The sequence below is a fragment of the Mytilus galloprovincialis genome, chromosome 14 (assembly GCF_965363235.1).
Source record: "Mytilus galloprovincialis chromosome 14, xbMytGall1.hap1.1, whole genome shotgun sequence".
Taxonomy (NCBI): Eukaryota; Metazoa; Mollusca; class Bivalvia; order Mytilida; family Mytilidae; genus Mytilus; species Mytilus galloprovincialis.
In genome coordinates, this window is record NC_134851.1 from 36,724,783 (window position 1) to 36,745,923 (window position 21,141).

The following is a 21,141-nucleotide window of genomic DNA, read 5'->3' on the forward strand; positions in this document are numbered from 1 at the left end:
TTTGAACAATGGATGAAGAGATTCCTATTACCAATTTTGTTTAGAGTGAAAAATTTAAATCTTGAGATGCGTTTTAAACGAAACTGAATCAATATCAAGACACAAACTTCTTACAGCTATACAAACGCAGTTCTAAAAAAAAGCAAAGTTTGCTAACTGTAAATACTGGGAACTTCTGTATGTACATGTATCCATGGAGGACGTAATTTCGTTCATCAAAAATGTGTCGGACTTAAACATGCTTTAAAAACCACTTACTGGATTTGTAGAAACTGTCATTGTAAATAAAAAATTACAGCAAAGAAATTGTATGTAATAAATGTATGTATTGTAAATATAAAATAAATGTCTTCAACTTTTATTATTTAGTACATATTACTAGTCCCATCGTACATTGCTGTTTTTCGTGTAAAAATAACGCAATGTAACCGTAGCCTTAATAATTATTGTTACATTCGTTAATAAACAGGTCCTTACCCAACCATGCATTCCGGCATTTAGTCTCCAATGTAACAATAATATTTTTATTATTGTTACATTTCCATGTAACCGTAGCCAGTGCCTAAAAAAAAATGTTTGTACTTCCCCTCACGCATTCACGATGTCCTCAATCAGAACCGATCCCCTCACGCATGACCTCACGTAAAAATGTTGTTTTTGAAATTATTAAGACGTCTATCAACACAGGACAGCACACACGCCGCCAAAAACAACATTCATTCCCATTGCCCGAAAAAAAACTAAATTTGAACTTGTAGGTCTGTAAATAGAACCATTTCAAAATTGAAATGTCACTTTTTTAGGCAATTTCTTGTGGGACAACTGATTTTGTAGGAGTTCAACTCTACGTACAACAGTAAATGATATATGTATCTCTTCGTTAAAGTATTCACCACAGCATGACATTCTCCGATTTTCAATATTTTGATCTGTTGAATAAGAAAATTGAGATTTAGAAATGTACATACCTTTTGAAGCGGTGACAATACTCCACTCAAGCACAACCGGAAAATCCTCTCACGGTTTTTATTGCAGAACCAAATGTTCTGCGTGTGTAGATTACCAGCCGTGAATTTAACCCTTAAAACAAACAACTGTTTACAAAACACAACTTAGAAAACCCAAAAGTTTAGATTATTCAAAAAATCAGGAAAGGGGCATTTTGGAATTATAAACTGATCTTGCTCCACATTTGCAAGGATTTGTATAGTCTCACGATACAAATCATTGACATAAGGAACTTTCCTGTTGCTAATCATATGGCAAGTACAAACTCAATGATAAGTTCACATTCGAGGAGAAAAGTGATTATGGATAAGACAACAGGAACATTTCTTTTGATTGAGTTAAGCCATTTCAATTGATATTTTATAGTGTGTATTTTCTATGTTGTGATGTAGCACTAATGTTTCAGATAAGGGTGAAGGTTGGTACCTATTAAAACGTTTGCACCTGTCCTATGTCAGAATTCTGATGTTCAGTAGTTGTTGTTTGTTGGTGTGGTTCATAAGTGTTTCTCGTTTCTCTTTTCTTATAAGATTATAGCGTTGTTTTTCCCCTTTGAATGGTTTTACACTTGTCATTTTTGGGGCACTTTATAGCTTGCTGTTCGGTGTGAGCCAAGGCTCTGTGTTGAAGACCATACTTTACCCTTTGATGGTTTACTTTTATAAATTGTAACTTAGATGGAGAGTTGTCTCATTGGCACTCATACCACATCTTCTTATATCTATATATCCTTAGTCAACTGTGAAACAGATATTCAATAACCAACTGGTTGGTTAAATTTTCGAAGGGATGATTTCTACTTCACCTCTTGATATGTGGTTTAATAGCTTCCTTGGAAGAAGCAAATGTCGATTAAGGAAAATTGTACCAACTCAGGGATATAATCTATATTCAGGTGCTGCTGGAATGGTTCTACATAGAAATACGTAATTAAACAGATTTTATAGAAATTTGACAAGCAACTTTACCAAAGGTAAAGCAGTGTGGTGTGATTGCCAATGGGACAACTATCTCTTAGTTCAAATGCTTGAATGGTTTTACATAGAAATGCACAATTAAACAGATTTTATGGAAATCTGGAAAGCAACTTAACTTGGACGTAAAGAGGTGTAGTTTGATTGCCAATGGGACAACTATCCCTTAGGCAGCAACCATTTGATTTTCTGGGGGGGGGGCTATGGATTTTTTTTTCGCCTTTCGGCGAAAAACGATCTATTTTTTTTGCGACAAGTCGAAAACAATTTTTTTCTTTCAATTTTAGCATTACATATAGTGGCAGCTGAGGGTCAAACAAACATTTTTTTTTTCTTAGGGTCAAAGACAAATTATTTTTTTTCTCTGAAAACTGGAAACAAACTTTTTTTTTCCAAAAAAAAACATAGCCCCCCCCCCCCCCCCCCCCCCCAGAAAATCAAATGGTTGCTGCCTTAGTTCAAATGATAAGGATGTCAGGTAGAAAATAAAATAATTTGACTTTTAATAAATATTTCTGAAAATCAGGTCCTATGAATTTGGTATAAATTTTATAAGTTAAGTTAATATAACAGAGATATATAGTATTCCAATTTTGGGAAACCAGCTTTCTAATCTTTCACAGACAGCAACCAAACATTTTGAATGATGATGATAATCCCAATAAGCAGACTATAATTGTAGTTCTTTTTCATTCAAACTTCAGTGGTCGAGTTGGGGGCGGTCACAGTAGAAGTCCCAATCGGTGTAAAGGGCGTGGTATGCCTCTCTATGATCATTTTCTTTGCATTTTTGCATCATGCCAATTGTCTTATATGTTCTGTTTTTCCTGCAATGATGCTCCTCTTTTAAATACCCTGATTCTGCCTATGAACTGGATCTGTTATATTCAAAACAGTCAATCTAAAAATATCAATTTGCCTTGTAGATAATTTGAATATGTCTGCCCTCGAAAATCCTGCTTTGGATTGACTTTGACATCCAAATACATAAAGACTATAAGGCTACTAAGAATATAGTGCTTATATCTTTTTCTGTCCAGACTGTGGTCATCCTTCACACATTCGTACTTAGTGCATTCAATTTTTTTATCATCTTGATAGTACGTATCACAATGAAGAAAATAAACATCAGTAGGAAGTTTGGCCCTGTAAATAAAAAAAAAATCAAATTTGAAATGTAAACTTTAAAACCATGCTTTCCACTTCAAGATATAATATTTTAAAAAAAAGTTTAAAATTTCCAGTTCCATATATTTTATATGGTAAGGGCAATTACTGAAAAAAAGAAATGGATAATTTGCCCATGGCACACAGATTATGCTCCCATTTGCAAATAACGTTATACAGGGACATAACTAGAGAACTGTAATAAAGCATATTGCGCATAAATTTCACATTTGGTTGTCAAAGGATAAACTAAAGTTAGAGAACAGAAACCATTTTCTGGACATACCTGGATAAGGGTAAACCTTAATGCTTCTTTCGCTATGGCTGAAATATTGAAATATTTTGGTTCTTTTAAACTTTTTTGTAAAAATCCTTCAAGCATTGTAGTAATGAGATTACTATTACAAGGTAATTTTCCATACAATTTCCAGGGTACATAACTCCAGACCTGTTTATGTTTAGCCTATTGTGTGTGCAAAAAAAAAACATTTTTGTTTCAATGAATTATATTAACATTGTCAATTTAAAAGAGTAGGTAAAATAACAGAAGTATATCGTTGAATTATTTTATAATGCTAAGTAGAATTCTTAAAAACAAGAGATGACAGTGAAAATTTCTATTCAGAATTTTTAGAAGTAAATGCTTGACCACTATACCATTTCTCTCTATATAATCAAGAAAATGAGGGAACTCACTTTTTCTACATAAGGAAACAGTGGCAGACCAGGAACTTTTAATAAAGGGGAGCCCACTGACAGACATAAGGGGGGTCTGCTGCAGGCATGCTTCAGTGATTCCCTATATAATCAACCAAATTTTTCTCACAAAAGGATCTCGAGAGCCCCTCCCCTGGATCTGCCTATGGGAAATGCCTGTATGAAGTCAGGAATATGAAAAGTTATTTTGGCATTTGATTAGACAACTTTCCATTCTGAATTTTTCTTCAAGTTTGATATTTTTGTTATTTTGCATTTTCTGTACATGTTTATGAAAATTTCTTAGAAAAACTATTGATTTTGCAGGAGATAGGTGTGTATGCTTCATCTTGTAAATGTTACCAGTATTAAAACACATGGGCGGCCAAATTGAACTCTGGGGAAGACCCAAAGTCCAGGGATAGTAGTGCAGAATTTTTGTTGAAGTTATAAAATTCAAAATATATTTTTTTTTAGGAAACTTCATAATAAAAGTGACAAAGTTTTAGCCATTAAAGAAGATCCTATATGGCAAATTGCTTTGTCAATATTTACAGAAGTATAACCTATATTTTACAGAGTTAAGAGAAAAGCTTACATAGTACTAAGCAACTTTGAAACTACATGTTTATAAATTTTACAACTGAAATATATTTCAATAATTTAATTTTGGATGAAACACATCTTCTGATTGGCTGACGACGTTTTGTTTATCATATCATAGACACAATCTTTGTCATGTGACCATGACATCATCAAAGTTTTTTCATGATGGAATTTAAAATTAAATTATTAGAAATAACTGTTATTTTTGTCAGTCAATTTGAAATAACATAAAAAATGTGGTGCACACTGAATAACGTGCGTACTTTTTACCCCTCAACATACCTTCTCCTTTTTCAATTGAGATAAAGTTGTCCGGTTTTAGACATGTATATTCGACACACTGGACATTGTCTATTGCGACACATTACTTCTGTGGCACACACCATACAAAATGTGTGACCGCATGGGTCAATATAAGTATTACGTTCTCTTTCCATACATATACTACACGTTGGAAGCTCAGGTTTCTAAAATAAAAAAAAGCCGCATATTGAATGAAGAAAATGTTTTTAACAAAATTTAATTTGTTCTTGGACAGTTTTGCATATTCTGTTTTGGTTGATTAATCATGTTAATTGATTTTTGGTGTTTAACATTTCAGTAATATTGGCTATAACTTGGCGTTAAGTCATTTATCAATATAAGTAGAAGATTCCAGAGTGTCCTTCAAGAATTTTAACACAGACCTCAGACAAGAAAACTGACTATCCAATTTAAGTCAATAAATATTGGAGTCAAGCACACCTGACACATGGTTGGTTTGAACTCACTACTACACAGTGGATAAACAAATTAGATAACTACGCTTACAAGTTTTTTCTCTGCAATATGAACCGGTGTATTTTTTTGATTTACTGCAGTATGAACCTATGTATTTAGAATTATGGATCCTAATTTCAATATATTCATTAGTTGATGTTCAAGATGTTTCTTTTTCTCCAAAAAAATTCACAACTATCAGTATATGCAATTATTTTGCCACTTTTGCCACTTAACATTAAAGGACCATCGATCAATTATGATAATCATTCATCAATGAGAAATTGTGTCATTTAGTTGGAAAACAAAAGACATATTATCACTTGTTGAATTTATGTATAGCGTATATCAGCAAGTGTGAATACCGTCCGCTTAACTTTATTTGCTCAAAATTATTTTGTTTCACTTCTTTTGTTTGATTTTCATAAAATATATTTTAATATCATTCAGGTCTACAAACATTAAACAAATCTACCGAAAAACAAAAAAGTTATGACTATTTATATCTCATCCGGTCAACCGGCTTGTCACTATCCAGGCAATCGTCCTGTCATTAGTGCTTCCCTCATTTAGTTGACAAATTTACTAGTACAATATACCAACCTTCTTCAATTCTACAACTCTCTTATTTAGATTTTTGTTCTCTAACTTCAACGAATTATTCTCAATATTCGTCTTTTCTAGTTCTAATAAGCATGTTTGAAGAATTCTTTCTGAGTCTTTATATCTGCAATTACAACAATATCATCAATTAATTTTAATCTAAGTGCTTGTAAGTACTGAAGGGTAAAAATGGCTTTAATTTATCAGTGGGAAGTAAACTTAAATATTGCATAATCTTAGGTCAGAGAACACAATTATTTCGTAGTGCATTTCTTTTAGAACATAAATGAAAATAAAAAAAATCCCACCTGCCCTTTCTCAAAGAAACTTTTACAGTGTGTTGTACTACTTTTGGGACAAATTATATCAAAATTATAGAAAACTTCATCGTCTCTAACTCAAAATATGGACAATTTTATGTTTAGGGCGTCTTGAAATCTTTTGACAGCTTCCGAAGTGCTAATTTTCAACCTTTTTCAGCTGGACCAAATCACTACTTTCCTTTAAAATTCTGGACCCAAATTTTTTTACAGTGTAATTTCACCCCCCTACTTGCAATTTGAGGCATTAAACATGGAGAAATAAATTTGGAAGGGGTATAAAAATTAATGGCAAGTAACCCACTGTCAACACTAGAGACTATATTTGTGAACAACGAAAATCAAGGGACGACAATTGTGGTCTCGGACCAGCTTTGGTTCAGATTCAACTAAAATCCTGGGCAATGGGAGATAACTCTAATTTTTAAAGATGACTTTAACAATGACATCATTTATAGTTTGAATGGAAAGTTTTCTCATTGGCACTCATCCCACATCTTCTTATATATATAGGATTGTCAGTTCTCCTTGTGGTTTTCTGAAATTTTTATCAGGCAATCTCAATGAGGTTTCCTCTGCAAAAAAAAAACCTGACCCCCACGTGCACTTTATTGCCAATATTACTGAAAGTGGCATTTAACACCAACAATTATAAGTTTAAAGAATCAAACAATCATATGACACTAAAGAAGCTTGCTGTCATTTTGATTGTTATCATGGAAAACTATTGATTGCACAAGACAAAAATGCAACTTCAGCTTGTCTTATAATAATCTTTGTTATACTATAAGGTATGATGAAAATCTGGATTCAGATTTTTTTGTCATCTACTTGAGCACAATTTTTTCTTCTTTGTCAAATTGGAGGGGGAAAACACAACTCCACCCCCACCCTTTGGGGTTAAATGGTCATTCCCTAAATCCACAAAACTTGGTACCCACTGAATTTAAGCATCCACAGTTATTTCATCATCTTAATTACCGGTAACTTACTTATTTGCAATTTCTCTTAGTTTCTGAAGCAACTCTTTGTAATTGTTTTTTTCCATGTCCAATGTGTAAATTTTTTTCTTGCATGACTTTTCATACTCTTCATATGTTTCACGGTTTTTCTGCATATCTATCCCGATTTTTTGTAATTGAGTTTCCATTGAGTCAAATCTTTTCCTGGATGACTTTTTATACTCTTCATATTCTTCATGTTCTTTCTGAAATTCCATCCCAGCTGTTGTTAATTGAGTTTCCAAAGTGTAAATTTTTCTCTTGGATGACGTATCATACTCATCATATTTTTCACATTGTTTCTGAAATTCTATCTTTGCTGTTTGTAACTTAGTTACCATAGTGTCATATCTTTTCTGCGAGGACATTTTATTCTCTTCATATTCTTCACGTTCTTTCTGAAAATTTATCCAAGCTATTTGTAACTGAGTTTTCATTGCGTCTAATCTTTTCTTTGATGACTTTTTATACTGCTCAAATGCTTCATGTTTTTGCTGAATATCTATCCTAGCTGTTTGTAACTGAGTTTCTAATGCATACCCCTCTGTCATAGCTGTCCTTAAATGTTCTGTTAGACTAATACATCTATCCTTATACATTTGACTTTCCAACTCGTGTTGACTGACCAGAGCTGTGTTTTGATATTTTCCATCTCTAAATTACTCCTGATGAATATAAATTGTATTGTATGTTAAGTTTTCCTTTTGCAATACATGACATTTTAAAATATAAGGACATTACTCGCTTCTTGGGAAAATTAATTATTATATTAGGTTGCAATGAAATTACATTAATTCTCAGAAAATAAATTTTTATAATTTTAGATGTGAAATAAATTTCAATAATTTCAGATGTGAAATAAATTTCGATAATTTCAGATATGAAATAAATTTCAATAATTTCACTCCTTTGAAGTTGTACATCTATTCAATGGGTGTTGTCAAGACATTATTGATGTCATTACATCAAAGTGAAATTAAAATTGGCAGCATGGAATAAGAAGAATTATAAATAACGAAAAGAATGACCATATCAATTAATGTGGTCACTTGTTATATAATTTTTTCTAAATCAAAATTTTGGATTAGTTATTCTCTAACTACTGATCATGAATAAATTATGTTGTCATTTAGGTAAAGGTAACTTCAAACAATCAATATTAAACTTCAATATCATCATGATTATATTGTACTGTTCAGTCTACATGGAATAGCAGGTTCCTGTGTATTATGTAGATGTACTAGTATATCATATCAAAGTATTTCTACACATACTCAAGATATTTAGAGTATTTCAAATGAATGATAGAGGAGACCAAAGATTTTTATTTGGAGTAATTGTAAGATAACATATTAGAGTTGTCAGATTTTTTACTGAATACATTTGGGTCATTTTTGAGGCCCTTTATAGCTTGCTGTTCAGTGTGAGCCAAGACTCTGTGTTGAAGGCCTTTCTTTGACCTATAATGGTTTGCTTTAACAAATTGTGACTTTGATGGAGAGTTGTTGCATTGACACTCATACCACATCTTACATCTATATAAAGTACTAACATGAGCAACAAGACGGGTGCAACATGTGAACAGGATCTGAATATCATACCCTAGCACATGAGGTCAACTCTAGCTCTTGGTCGGGTTTGTTTGCCCCATCTTTAGTTTTTTGTGTTGAGTTTTGTCACTTTTGAGTACTTTTTTTGTCTGTTGATATTTTTCGTTTTTAGCCATGGCGTAGTCAGTTCATTTTCGACCTAAAGAGTTTGAATATCCATTTGGTATCTTTCAATTGCCTCTCTTTTTGAGATATATTGAATATGATCACTATCAAATAACCTCTCAGTTGTGAGTATATTCAGGTGATACCAAACCCCTTGACTAAAATTACTCAGACTGACGTTTAATTTTCATAAATTTTGACAAAATATTTACTTTTAGACCATTTGAAAAAAATATCAAAATTTCAAAATACTTGAACCACATACTTTGTTGGAAAAATTTCATTAAATATATAGCAGTTTGACAAACACTTATTTTTATCATTGAGAAGCTTAACAATCGAACATAATTAAAATATCCAGCTGATTTTACCAGAGTTATCTCCCTGTTGTATTGTGTTCTGGACACCTTTAATGGACTTGATTGTGTGTCCTTACCTTGTGATAAATTTTTCCATTTCTCTTTTAACTTCTTCACACTTTTGTTTACTTTTGTGATTTTCCTCACGCAATTTGTTTTCAGATTCAAGTTGTTTTAGTTGATGCTGTGCCAACATCTCGTCTTGTTCTGCAAGATTTGATTTCAAACACTCATTTTCTCTATGTATCCTGTCTATCACCATGTTTAATTGTTGTGTTGCATTATATCTGTAAAATTAAGAATTAAAAAGTACATCAACATATTACTACATATATATTAGTATACTACAATTTACAACACGGAAAAGGGAAATTCACAATTTAAATAGTCATCGTGCTAGTTGTGAAATTCTGTACTGAACCCTTTGGTTTTTTTTGTTTGAATAGTTTTACATTTGTCATTTTGGGGCCCTTTATAGCTTGCTGTTAGGTGTGAGCCAAGGCTCTGTGTTGAAGGCTGTACTTTGACCTACAAGTTTTGAATCTTACAAATTGTGTGACTTGCATCGAGAGATGTCTCATTCGCACTTATACCACATCACCTCGTTTTTGGTTGGTCATAGCTTCTTACTGCAAAATTTATACAAATATATACATTTTCATCATAGAATATCAAAAATGCTGCCCTCAAGTTTTTAAATAGAACCATTTCAAAAGTCCTTATTTCTAAGTTAAACTGTGATTATTATATCAAATCTCTACATGTATAACACTATAATAGAAAGGGTGAATATAAGAATTGTTTGAACCATTAAAGATTATTTCTCTGAGGGCACATTTCTTACGGTTAACAATCTTGGATATGCAACTCTCAATTGCACCACGTTTGTTTAATTACTAGTATACTAAAAAGCCCTTTGAACCAAAAAAAAAAATACATGTAAAAGAAGCTCTTGTATATGTCTTTTTGAAGAGGGGGGGGGGGGGGGGGTAATACCTTTTTATGTTAACCTGTTTGGACTTTTTCAAGGTGTTGTTAATTATAATCTGAGATAAATTTAAACTGTTAACTGTTTTCAACCCACTTTGTTAACTGTAATTAGCATTTTTGCATTTGATATTAACTGTTTTTGCCAAAATCAAGGTGTTGTTAACATGTTAACAGAACCCCCCCCCCCCCCCCTTATTGAAGAAACATTGTCCAAACACTTAGAATTCAGGTCAGAGAATTGTTAGCTGATCATATAGCTATTAGGTGATTGACAAATAATTGATCATGCAAAATAATTATTATTACCTTTCCCAACTTGATATGATCCAGCAGGAGCATGCTATAATAATTCCTATAGGAACCTTGACAGAGCTGCCAAACAGAGACTCTCCAACATGTGTTAAGATGAAAAAGGTGCTAACCCCACACTGAAAATAAAAACAATAGATAACTTATGAGATGGAGAAGTCTTTTTTTGTAAGTTTAACTACTCCATATTTGGAAGTTTATTAAATATACTAAAGAGATATAAGCATCAATCTTTTCTATGTAAATGAAAGGGATAGTATTCAGCTTAGTACGGTAATGTTATTTAAAAAGCTAACAATTTAAGGAATTGTCTTCATTTTTTCTTTTTGTCTTAATGGACTAATCTAAATGTTATACTTTTACTGTAAGTTTTTTAATCATTGCCAGTTGGTTTGTTTGACTTTTTGGAGCCAGCGTAATAAGCTAATAATAAGTACTCTGACAAAAAATATTTGATATCTGCACATAATTAAAGCCCATGTGACCATTGTTTTGTCAAATGGGTGTCGTCATGTGGGACATTAATGTAAGATATTGCTAACACCATTAGGATGTGTATTCATTTTGTGAATGGGGTTTGATAGTAGACCTTACAACACTTTATCAAAAAACAACTAAAAGTAAAGAAGCATATGAATTTATAATTTTGGGTGAAATAGATGCAATTAAGACCCAATTGATTCCGATGAGAGAGGACATATTTTTGTTCAAAAGTTATAGTATAATTAATGGTGATACTTTAATAAATTAAGGCATTATTTAAAAGCACTGAAAGATAATTAAATTAGAAATCCACAGGATATGATGTAACCATCCATGACAAAAAAATCGGTATTATGCACAGTACTAAACATCAAATAAGCAAAGGAACAGCACATTTGTTGCTATTAAAAAAGACAGGCAAATAATCACAAGATTTAGAACTAGCTGTCATGATCTTGAAATCGAAAGAGGGAGGTATATTGGAATTAAAGCTGAAGACAGAAAGTGTAAGCTATGTAAGAACGCAGTTGAAGACGAACTACATTTTCTTTTAAAATGTCCTGTTCTAAAAAATACTCGATCTCAACATCTATCTAATTTAAATTCAAAATTCAAAAATTTTTCAAGATTATCTGATGAAATGAAATTTGTTTGGATTCTTTCATCTGAAGATTTGTTTGTTACTTCAAACTTATCTAATTTATTGCACTCCCTTTTTGAGGAACGAAAGAAAATTATAGAAAATATTGTTGTTTGAAAAAAAAAATAGAAGAAAAATATATATAGATATATATATATATAGGAAATAAAATTGATCAGGAGTTGTCTCCCATAGACCTAGAACTATAAAGATTTATGTAATTTCTCCAGGTCACAGTGGCACCCATAACAACTATGTTTTGTCAATAACTTGGTTTATATCAGGTTAATTAGTGTAAATGTGTATTCATGTGGTTTTTTGTTTAAATGTACTTTAATCATTCTAATCATTTTCTGTGCTTTATTTTGTAATTCATTTGATTGTATAGCTCAAATTTTGGGCACCATGATTGGTTAATAAAATTATCTATCTATCTATCTATCTATTATAAATGAACTAAATTAAAAAATATATATGATACAAGACTAACAAAGGCCAGAGGCTCCTGACCTGGGACAGGAGCAATAAACTGCTACACTAAGCACAGCTTAATACCACCGCAGGGGTTTAACCCTAAACCATAACCTTCTACTTGAGGTTTTGAACCTTTTGATACAATTTCTTTTGGATTTATGAGTTTGACTGTCCCTTTGGTATCTTTCGTCCCTCTCTTTTCAGAGCAACCAAAATTCCCTTACACAATTATTGTCCCGAAACTAGAAAAAAAAAAATGCTTGTAGTGGGCCCCTATTTCTCAACAGTTGAGACCATCAGTCCCAAAAACAATTCACAACCTTCCTTTTGATGTATTGAACCTTATTGCGGTCTTATAAAATTGCAGCGGGCGTCAAGTATCTCAACTCCCCCTAATATAAAAAAGAAGATGTGGTATGATTGCCAATGAGACAACTATCCACAAAAGACCAAAATGACACAAACATTAACAACTATAGGTCACCGTACGTCCTTCAACAATGAGCAAAGCCCATACGGCATAGTGAGCTATAAAAGGTCCCAAATAAGACAATGTAAAACAATTCAAACGAGAAAACTAACGGCCTTATTTATGTAAAAAAATGAACGAAAAACAAATATGTAACACATAAACAAACGACAACCACTGAATTACAGGCTCCTATACATGATATACCACTTAAGCCAATGTAGATTAAGTATACACACAGTAGAACATACAAAATAGTATACTTACTACAAGTATCAAACCATCTTTCCTTGAAAACTTTGAATACATGATATCATACTGTTTATCGGTTGATTATGTTGAAGGAATTCATCTCTAAACATTTGATCATATGCATTGCATGTTTCTTTCGTTTACCAGGCCAGTAATAAAAAAAGTCCTATCTCTACAAAAACAAAACGCTTATTTATTACTTATTTTGATACAAACATAACGATATGGTTGAGAGATTTATAGAACTTATAATTCATTGTAATTAGCAATGCATGATTATATATAAAGTGCTTTGAACAATTGTCTTTGTCCAATCAATACAAAATTTACAGACTTAGAATGTAGGTACAATAAAATATACCAAAATGGACTAGTATAAGAAATTACTGGTATATTAACTGTCATACAAAGTGGTTTGCTAGAAATACTTATAATGACTTACTGTAAACCAAGACATTTTCTAGTCGTCTTTATTTTGCGATTTACTAACACAATCCAAATTAGCGCGGTTTTGAATTCGCGATTTCCCAGTGGCCTATATAAATATTTTCATAAATGATTTGGAAAGTGAACAGCTTTACATATATCTTAAATCAAGTGATAAAATCAATCAGAAATCTTATGTTTTTGGTTCATTAATGTTTAAGTAGATTAAAAGTTTGTCATGTTTCAATGCTTGTAAAAACACATACACAATAATAGAAAAGTAGACCTAATTAGGAATGAATTAAAATAAAATGCTGTCAGGGTCGATCTTTTGATCTTATTAATCTTTGTAATAGATCAACAAGGCGATACTTTTATTACTAATTGACAGGTGTCATTTTAAAACATAATTGTAATGAGTGTTGTTAACATAACAATATCCGTAATGTTCGCTTCCATGTTTTTGAGATTACTGCTTTGAGTTAAAGACATGACTTCTAACAAAGCTTTTCATTACGATATACAGTTATGATTTCAGTTATATATGTATCGTCTATAAAATCAATGTTATATACAATAGTCCTATAGATATTCTATTCATATACGCAGATATAAGAAGATGTGGTATGAGTGCCATCCAAGTCACAATTTGTAAATTAAAGTTAATGTAATAAAAAGAGTTTTTCCTTGATATTTTCACGTTTGAATTCTTACAACGAAACTACCGCGAAAATTTCCCTGTTTACAGTTTCAAATCCTATTAAATAAAATGGATTTTATAAAAGCTATTTAAAATTAAGCTTAATGAATATTGATTTTTAAATAAATCTGTTAGAAATACATGTATCAAAACACAGTTAACAATGCTTAAACATTGTTAAGGAACAACATGAAGAGTATGTTTTTTAAATGCATTATTCATGTACTTAGTCAATATATATATATACCGTATGTTCAAAATATGATATAAAACAAAAATTGGAAATATCAAACAAATAGTTAAATATATATGATAATTATATCCTTTTTGCTCATGTGGAAAACTGATTTCATTACTCATATGTTACTATAGTAGATAATTACTTCCAAGTCAATTATACATCCTCAATATGCCCAACAATGCCTTGAGCCAGAAGCATCACGATCAATCACCTGCCACATGCCAAAGGATGCAGCAAGGCACGATTCCTGTTGGCCCAGTTTAGGTAGAATACGGCCTTGAACTTCATTGTAAAATTTCAAAATAGCAATAGTCTGGTTCTTGAATGGATCTTTTTCAAAAGTTATACTACTAGGTTAAACTAATCTCTTCATAAAAGTACATTTGAGGCTTCAAAGTGATCACATTGGGTTCATTGTCAAAAAACAATGATGCATTTTTCAAATCAAGAAGCTTGGAGTAGCATATTAATCTATTGTAATAAAAATTCATAATACATGTATCTCATAAAGTTTGTAGATTTAGCTAACAAAGTCCTTATATTTGTATAAAGTAACATTATTTTATAGTGGAAAATTGTTTTAACGTTAAATAAGCTACAATTAAAAATTGCTTGCTAGTCCCTCTCAGTGATTAATATTAGATAACTCTGGTTAATTTCCTAATCAATATATCATGAAGGGGAGATACATAATTTGACTTTCATTTATAGTCTTTTACAAAAATGATGAACGGTTCTTTATATTGGTATGTAATCATTTTAAACGTTTCAAATTTATGAAATTATATTCGTACATCAATGATTTTGATACACCAATAACAAAAACTAAAATATATTGAATTGATACATTTTGTAATTATTAATTTATATCAAAAACCTAAAGGGAGACAATAATCGCATAACTTTTTTTCGAATCGGCACATAATACAAAGGAATGTCACTCTTGCATACAAATGGCACATCAATGTAATAAATTAACTCTGCATTCGTGCTCCACCTTCAATGAAGATTCTAAATTATAAATATAACCAAAAGTTGTTAATCTATAGGATAGTGAAGACTAATGAAAGCTAGAACCCACTGTAAAAAATATTTCTTTGAAATTTTTTAAAACTTAAATTCCTCAGAAAAAATGCTTGAACCACTTGACTTTCATAGCTCATACATTGTTTAATTAACGTTTTTACACAATATTTTAATAAAGTAGTTAAAGATTATTTGCTTCTCAAAGTGTAAGACGCAATTAAAATCGTATGCTTGCATCATCTTACCCAAATACAGATTTAATTAAGTCCTGAACATTTTGACATTTGTTTGTTTATTTTTATCAATACCGGTTTGAAAACAAATCACAAGTACATGTTAGGATCCGACTAAATACCTATATCCCGATATCGTCAGGTAAATATGCTACATGTACTTGGAGAAACCCTGACCCCAATCACGGATCCAAAATGTTCTGAAGCCAAAAGTTGTCAATGATGATTAACAGTATTCATAGACCCAAAATACCTGGACCAGCTGGGGGTGTCTTCCAAATTTTTTTTATAATATTAAAAACTGTTAAGAATGAAAAATTTACCATTTGTATTGAAAGTTATATCACAATCATGACAATGAAATTTGTGGTATTCTGGCTCGATTAAAAATACATAAATGGAGAATGGACACAGATGATGCCCCCGCTTGCACATAATGTTATAAAGGGACATAACTCAGAAACTGTAACTGTGAGGCTATCCAAATTTGATCTGAGGTTTATGGCAATAAACATTGTGTAAGTTTCATAACATTTGGTTTAAGGCAAACTTAAGTTAGAGAACAGAAACAAATATTTCAGCAATTTTTGTGGTAATTAGCATTGTGTATAAGTTTCAATTTTCCATTTGTAAAGGGTCAAACTCTAGAATATAAAAAGTGAGTTTGCCTCAACCAACTGTTATTGGCTTATTATCACAAAATTGCCTCAACCAAATGACATGAAACTTATATACATTAATGCTTATTACCACGAAAAACAGATTGATCGAGTTTGAATTTTGGTGGCATCATTTTTACTGTTCTAGAGTTTATGTGTACTAAGTTTCAAGTTGATTGGACTTTAACTTCATCAAAAACTACCTTGACCAAAAACTTTCACCTGAAATTTGCACCATCATTTTCTATTTTCAGTGAACCGTGAAATTGGTGTCAAAACTCTAATTTGGCATTAAAATTAGAAAGATCATATCATAGGGCACATGTGTACTAAGTTTCAAGTTGATTGGAGCTTCAACTTCATCAAAAACTACCTTGACCAAAAACTTTCACCTGAAATTTGTACTATCATTTTCTATTTTCAGTGAACCGTGAAATTGGGGTCAAAACTCTAATTTGGCATTAAAATTAGAAAGATTATATCATAGGGCACATATGTGTACTAAGTTTCAAGTTGATTGGAGCTTCAACTTCATCAAAAACTACCTTGACCAAAAACTTTAACCTGAAGCTGGGGCCCCAGACAGACGGACGAACGAACAGACGGACGCACAGACCAGAAAACATAATGCCCCTCTACTATTGTAGGTGGAGCATAAAAAATGCTGAAATATTTGTTTCTGTTCCCTATTAACTAAGTTGTGTTTGCCTCAACTAAATGTTATGAAACTTATGAACAATGCTTATTACAATATTTTGATTCTAAGAAAATGCATGTGCACTGTTTCAATGTTCTCCCATTATCACCATTGAGAAGCCCTTTTACTAGTGAAAATAAATTTGTATTTGCATTTTTTATTTCATCATTGTAGGTTAATGTGAATACTTGGACACCACTTTGAGGTCTCAAAGACGGATCCAGCCAGCCCCCTTCTCTTTTTGAGGGAAAAATTTGGTTTATTATATAGGAAATCACTGAAGCTTGACTGGAGCGACTCCCCTTATGAAAAGTTCTGGATCCGCCACTGGGTCTTATAATTGGCTTCTATCTGAAATTACAACCGTACCTCAACTTCTCAGATATCCTCTTCTGCAGAAATTAATATTTTTTTTCGAAATTACTCTGTTATCATGTACATATATATATTATATATGTCGTCTTTAAATAAAATATTCTAACTTACATGTACTTACATCAATCGTGTTATCTGCTCAGTATGCTCTGTGTCAGTCCACCGATTCACCCACTCAAAAGCCCTCCCTTTCGAAAAATAGTGTCATTGTTTATTGTTAATCTAGCTGACAAATTTGCTTAAATGACACTTCATCATTTACATGTGAAAAAGAATTATATTTAGACAATTTTGAGCCAAAATTTACCTGTCCATGAGTTTGCAATAAACACCATCGAGGATTAATGCGCTCCATTGAACCTTATTTAAGATTTCCAGAAAACCAGGAGTTATTTTTAAAAGAGATGGACCTAGACTCTTTCTCATCATTATTACTTCGTCTTTCATAGGCGGATCTGGGGGCCTGGGGGTCCCAGCCCCCTTTTGTGGGAAAAATTTGGTTGATTATAGAGGGAACCATTGCAGCATGACTTGGCCCCCCTTTTAGGTCAGTCAGCGCCCCCCCCCCCCCCCCCCCCCCCCGCCCCCCTCGCCCCCCTGTATGAAAAGTTCTTGATCCGCATGCACTGTGACTTTGTTAGTAATTAAATATTTTCTTAAAAAACCCAACTGTTTTTTTTTTTTCAAATTTCAAAATTCAACCTAGAGAACTCTATATTGATAATTCTGATCAATTTACACATTTTTTTTCAATACCCGAATACTTTTTGAAATAAATAAGCACTATTAAAGTCAACGTTCTTATCGAATTGTGACTGTTAAAGTCGAGTTCATGAGTCCAATTAACCAAAGTAACCGATGAAAATTTCCAGTTCTAAACCTACATAATGTTATTTTATCTTTATAAAGTAATTAGTTTAAAATGAGGGGGGATAGGACCTTTATCGGGACTGCGGGATCGGGTGTTTTTAGCTCGGGATTTCCGATTTGACCCTTTCGGGAACCGGGAATTCTTTTTTTCGAATTTCGGGATGTCGGGATTTAGAATTATTTGTATTCGGGACCTCGGGATTTCGTGTTTTTAAGCTCGAGATTTCGGGATCAGGTCTCCTCCTACCCCCCCCCTTAAATCGGGACTCCGGGATCGGGTATTTTTAGCTCGGGATTTCGGGATTGACCCTTTCGGGAAACGGGAATTCTTTTTTCGAATTTCGGGATGTCGGGATTTAGATTTATTTAAATTCGGGACCTCGGGATTTCGTGTTTTTAAGCTCGGGATTTCGGGATCAGGTCCCCTCCTACCCCCCCCCCCCCCCCTTAAAATCGGCACTCCGGGATCGGGTGTTTTTAGCTCGGGATTTCGGGATTGACCCTTTCGGGAACCGGGAATTCTTTTTTCGAATTTCGGGATGTCGGGATTTAGATTTATTTAAATTCGGGATCTCAGGATTTCGTGTTTTTAAGCTCGGGATTTCGGGATCAGGTCCCCTCCTATATCCTAATCTATATTTAACATGTTTATCCAAGACATGCAAGACGCGTGTCAAGATATCATGAATACATTAAGTACAAATAATTATTATACATTGAATATATATGTTTGCATTTTTTGTTGCATGTGTGGTAATTTATGATTGGCGATTATCACATTTCATTTTCTTAACCCCTAGACCCGTGTCAGGCTAAAATTGATTTATTAGAATGAAATTCAAAACAGTGTGGCTGTGGCCATTGATTGACACATTAAATTCACCCATTGACTGGGACAATTTACGTGAACGTTTGTCTGTAACGACCACTGTTCACGACGTACCTACGATAGACATTTAAACTGTGGGGTTACCAAAGGTTTCTTAACGCCTTTAATTATAAAATAATTCGAAAAAATAATCCGGAATAACCTTTATGTTTTGATTTATATAATTGATATAAATCAAAACATCGTGTTATTTCTGATTAATTTTTCGAATTACTTTATTAAGGTGTTGAGATCCTTTGGTGACACCATAGTTTAAGTATCTTAAAAAAGTATGATATGCAACCGGGGGCGTCATCTTTATCACATGGACACATTCCCCATTTATCTTTCAATTTTTACAGTTGTTTGTAGTTATCTTGTTAACTATATAAGCTATCTTGAAAGTGTAAACGGGATAAATTCAAGATCCATCTACTCCAAAATTTCATAAAATCTGACAGCCTGAGATATTCCCCATAAAATGCAGGTATCTTTGCTGTTTTGCAAAAAATATAGGAGCTTGGGAAAAAAATTTAAGTTAAAAATTGACCAGAAACAAAAAGAATAACTTGCACACAGGCTATCTTTAAGTTTCTCACGAGGTAAGTTATACAGGCAGTGGTATAAATGTTTTGAGGGTGTATTTAGGTGAAATTCTAAAAAAAAATCAAGATATTAAAATTGATACTATAAGTCGGAAGAGCATTTGTAAAGGAACAAATTAAGCTAAAAATATTCATAGGTCATGGAGTTCCTTTTAGAAATATGTTATTTTTTAAAAGAAGAGGAAAAGGCTGACTCGGACTTTTACCTTATATTTGCATTGTTATTATTTGGGTCCCAAATAAAAAAAATGAAGAATCTGCTTAAATTTCGGCAAATGACCTTTTAAAAGCTATTAAGTCTTATATGAAAAGATAAATGGGGCAAAAATTTTAAACTTGTATAGTATGGAAAAATACCAAGGAATCCGAACATTTGACACAAATCCAAAACCTCAACTAAGGACATCAGTCCTTAAGAAGAAAGAAGAACTGTTAGAATCCGTAATTGCATATAGATGTCTTGTTGTATTAAATTAAAGTCTGACGTCAATCTATATCCTTTGCCTCATTGACATGATTCAGTGACTGCATTTGCTTTCCATTTTGCAAAATCATCATGGTAAAAATAAGGCTGTCTGATGGAGAGGGAAGGTCTAAGTAGCTGACCGATAATTCTTGTCATACGATAAACACAATAATAAATATGAAACTCTAACAAAGTAACGATAACGAAATCTTGCAAAGAATGCTATGTAAAAATCTACAGACAAAAGAAAAAAAAAGAGAAAAAAATCAGCTACAGGGCAGTAAATGTAAGAAAACTTGGTATAACTCCATACTCAATAGATCGGTACATACAATGATCTTACTATAGGGTCGATAAAGATAATATAAAAAAGAAATTTTGGTCGTGTGGTAGCAGGCCATACAAAAGACTTTCAAGACTTAAAAAAATAGATGAGTATGAAGCCCGCCTCTGGTGCTGGATTATGTCGCCGTGTTGAAGACCCATTATTTGGTAGACTTGGGCTAAGCTCCTTGCCCACGGGTTGTTGTCTCTTTGACACATTTTCCATTTCCATTATAAATACAGTTATGTTATAAATTGTCTGTTTTTTGGATGTTTTTAAAACGGAGGCACACTCATCAATTTAACAAATATATTAACATTTTAATGATATTTTCAATATACACAGACAACTATAGAGGAAAAGATACATCAAAGCTACATCAAACAAAGCTTAATCCAATAAACACCAATAAAAAATGTTAAACAAATCAATCCACAGAGCACAAACGCATAGTTCGATAAAAAATACTAGATAGGATATAACCACTGTGTCTAACCACACCGGCAAAAAATGTTTGGACTCGATGGTATCTAGCATCCGGCACGGTGACGGAACATCAGTAGACAGAGAAAAAGGTAGGTTTCTGCTAAAAAAAAATTATGATATCAAAGTATATACCTTCATATACAACAATTTTCTAATGTTTTCTACAACCGTTCTAGATTAACGGAGAAATAAGTAAAAATGCACGTCAAAATGACGAATTGAGTGAACCTTGCTTCGAGTTTGTTTATTTTCTCGTTAAATTGTTTAAATTGTAGGGAAAGAATCGTACGGAAAGATAGATACTGACAAGGAGATTGCAAAACTAGTCACTTTGAGCAG

General features: G+C 32.5%; 1 protein-coding gene across 3 annotated transcripts; it reads right to left on the reverse strand.

Moving 5' to 3' along the window:
• Window positions 1–2,463: 2,463 nt before the first annotated feature.
• Window positions 2,464–12,991, reverse strand: LOC143058723 (uncharacterized). 3 transcript variants are annotated; one of them, XM_076232172.1, is made up of 5 exons: window positions 9,286–9,423; window positions 7,126–7,799; window positions 5,814–5,937; window positions 4,734–4,918; window positions 2,464–2,883 (listed from the first exon to the last, which is right to left on the reverse strand). In XM_076232172.1, the coding sequence occupies exons 2-4, from the start codon at window positions 7,731–7,733 to the stop codon at window positions 4,745–4,747; spliced, it is 906 nt and encodes a 301-aa protein (XP_076088287.1). In that variant the 5' UTR covers window positions 7,734–7,799; window positions 9,286–9,423; the 3' UTR covers window positions 2,464–2,883; window positions 4,734–4,744. The 3 variants fall into 3 exon arrangements, with proteins under 3 accessions (XP_076088287.1, XP_076088286.1, XP_076088288.1); XM_076232171.1 differs by having other exon boundaries at window positions 2,464–3,128; XM_076232173.1 differs by lacking the exons at window positions 2,464–2,883; window positions 4,734–4,918; window positions 5,814–5,937 and adding exons at window positions 10,505–10,626; window positions 12,841–12,991 and having other exon boundaries at window positions 7,561–7,799; window positions 9,286–9,495.
• Window positions 12,992–21,141: the final 8,150 nt, after the last annotated feature.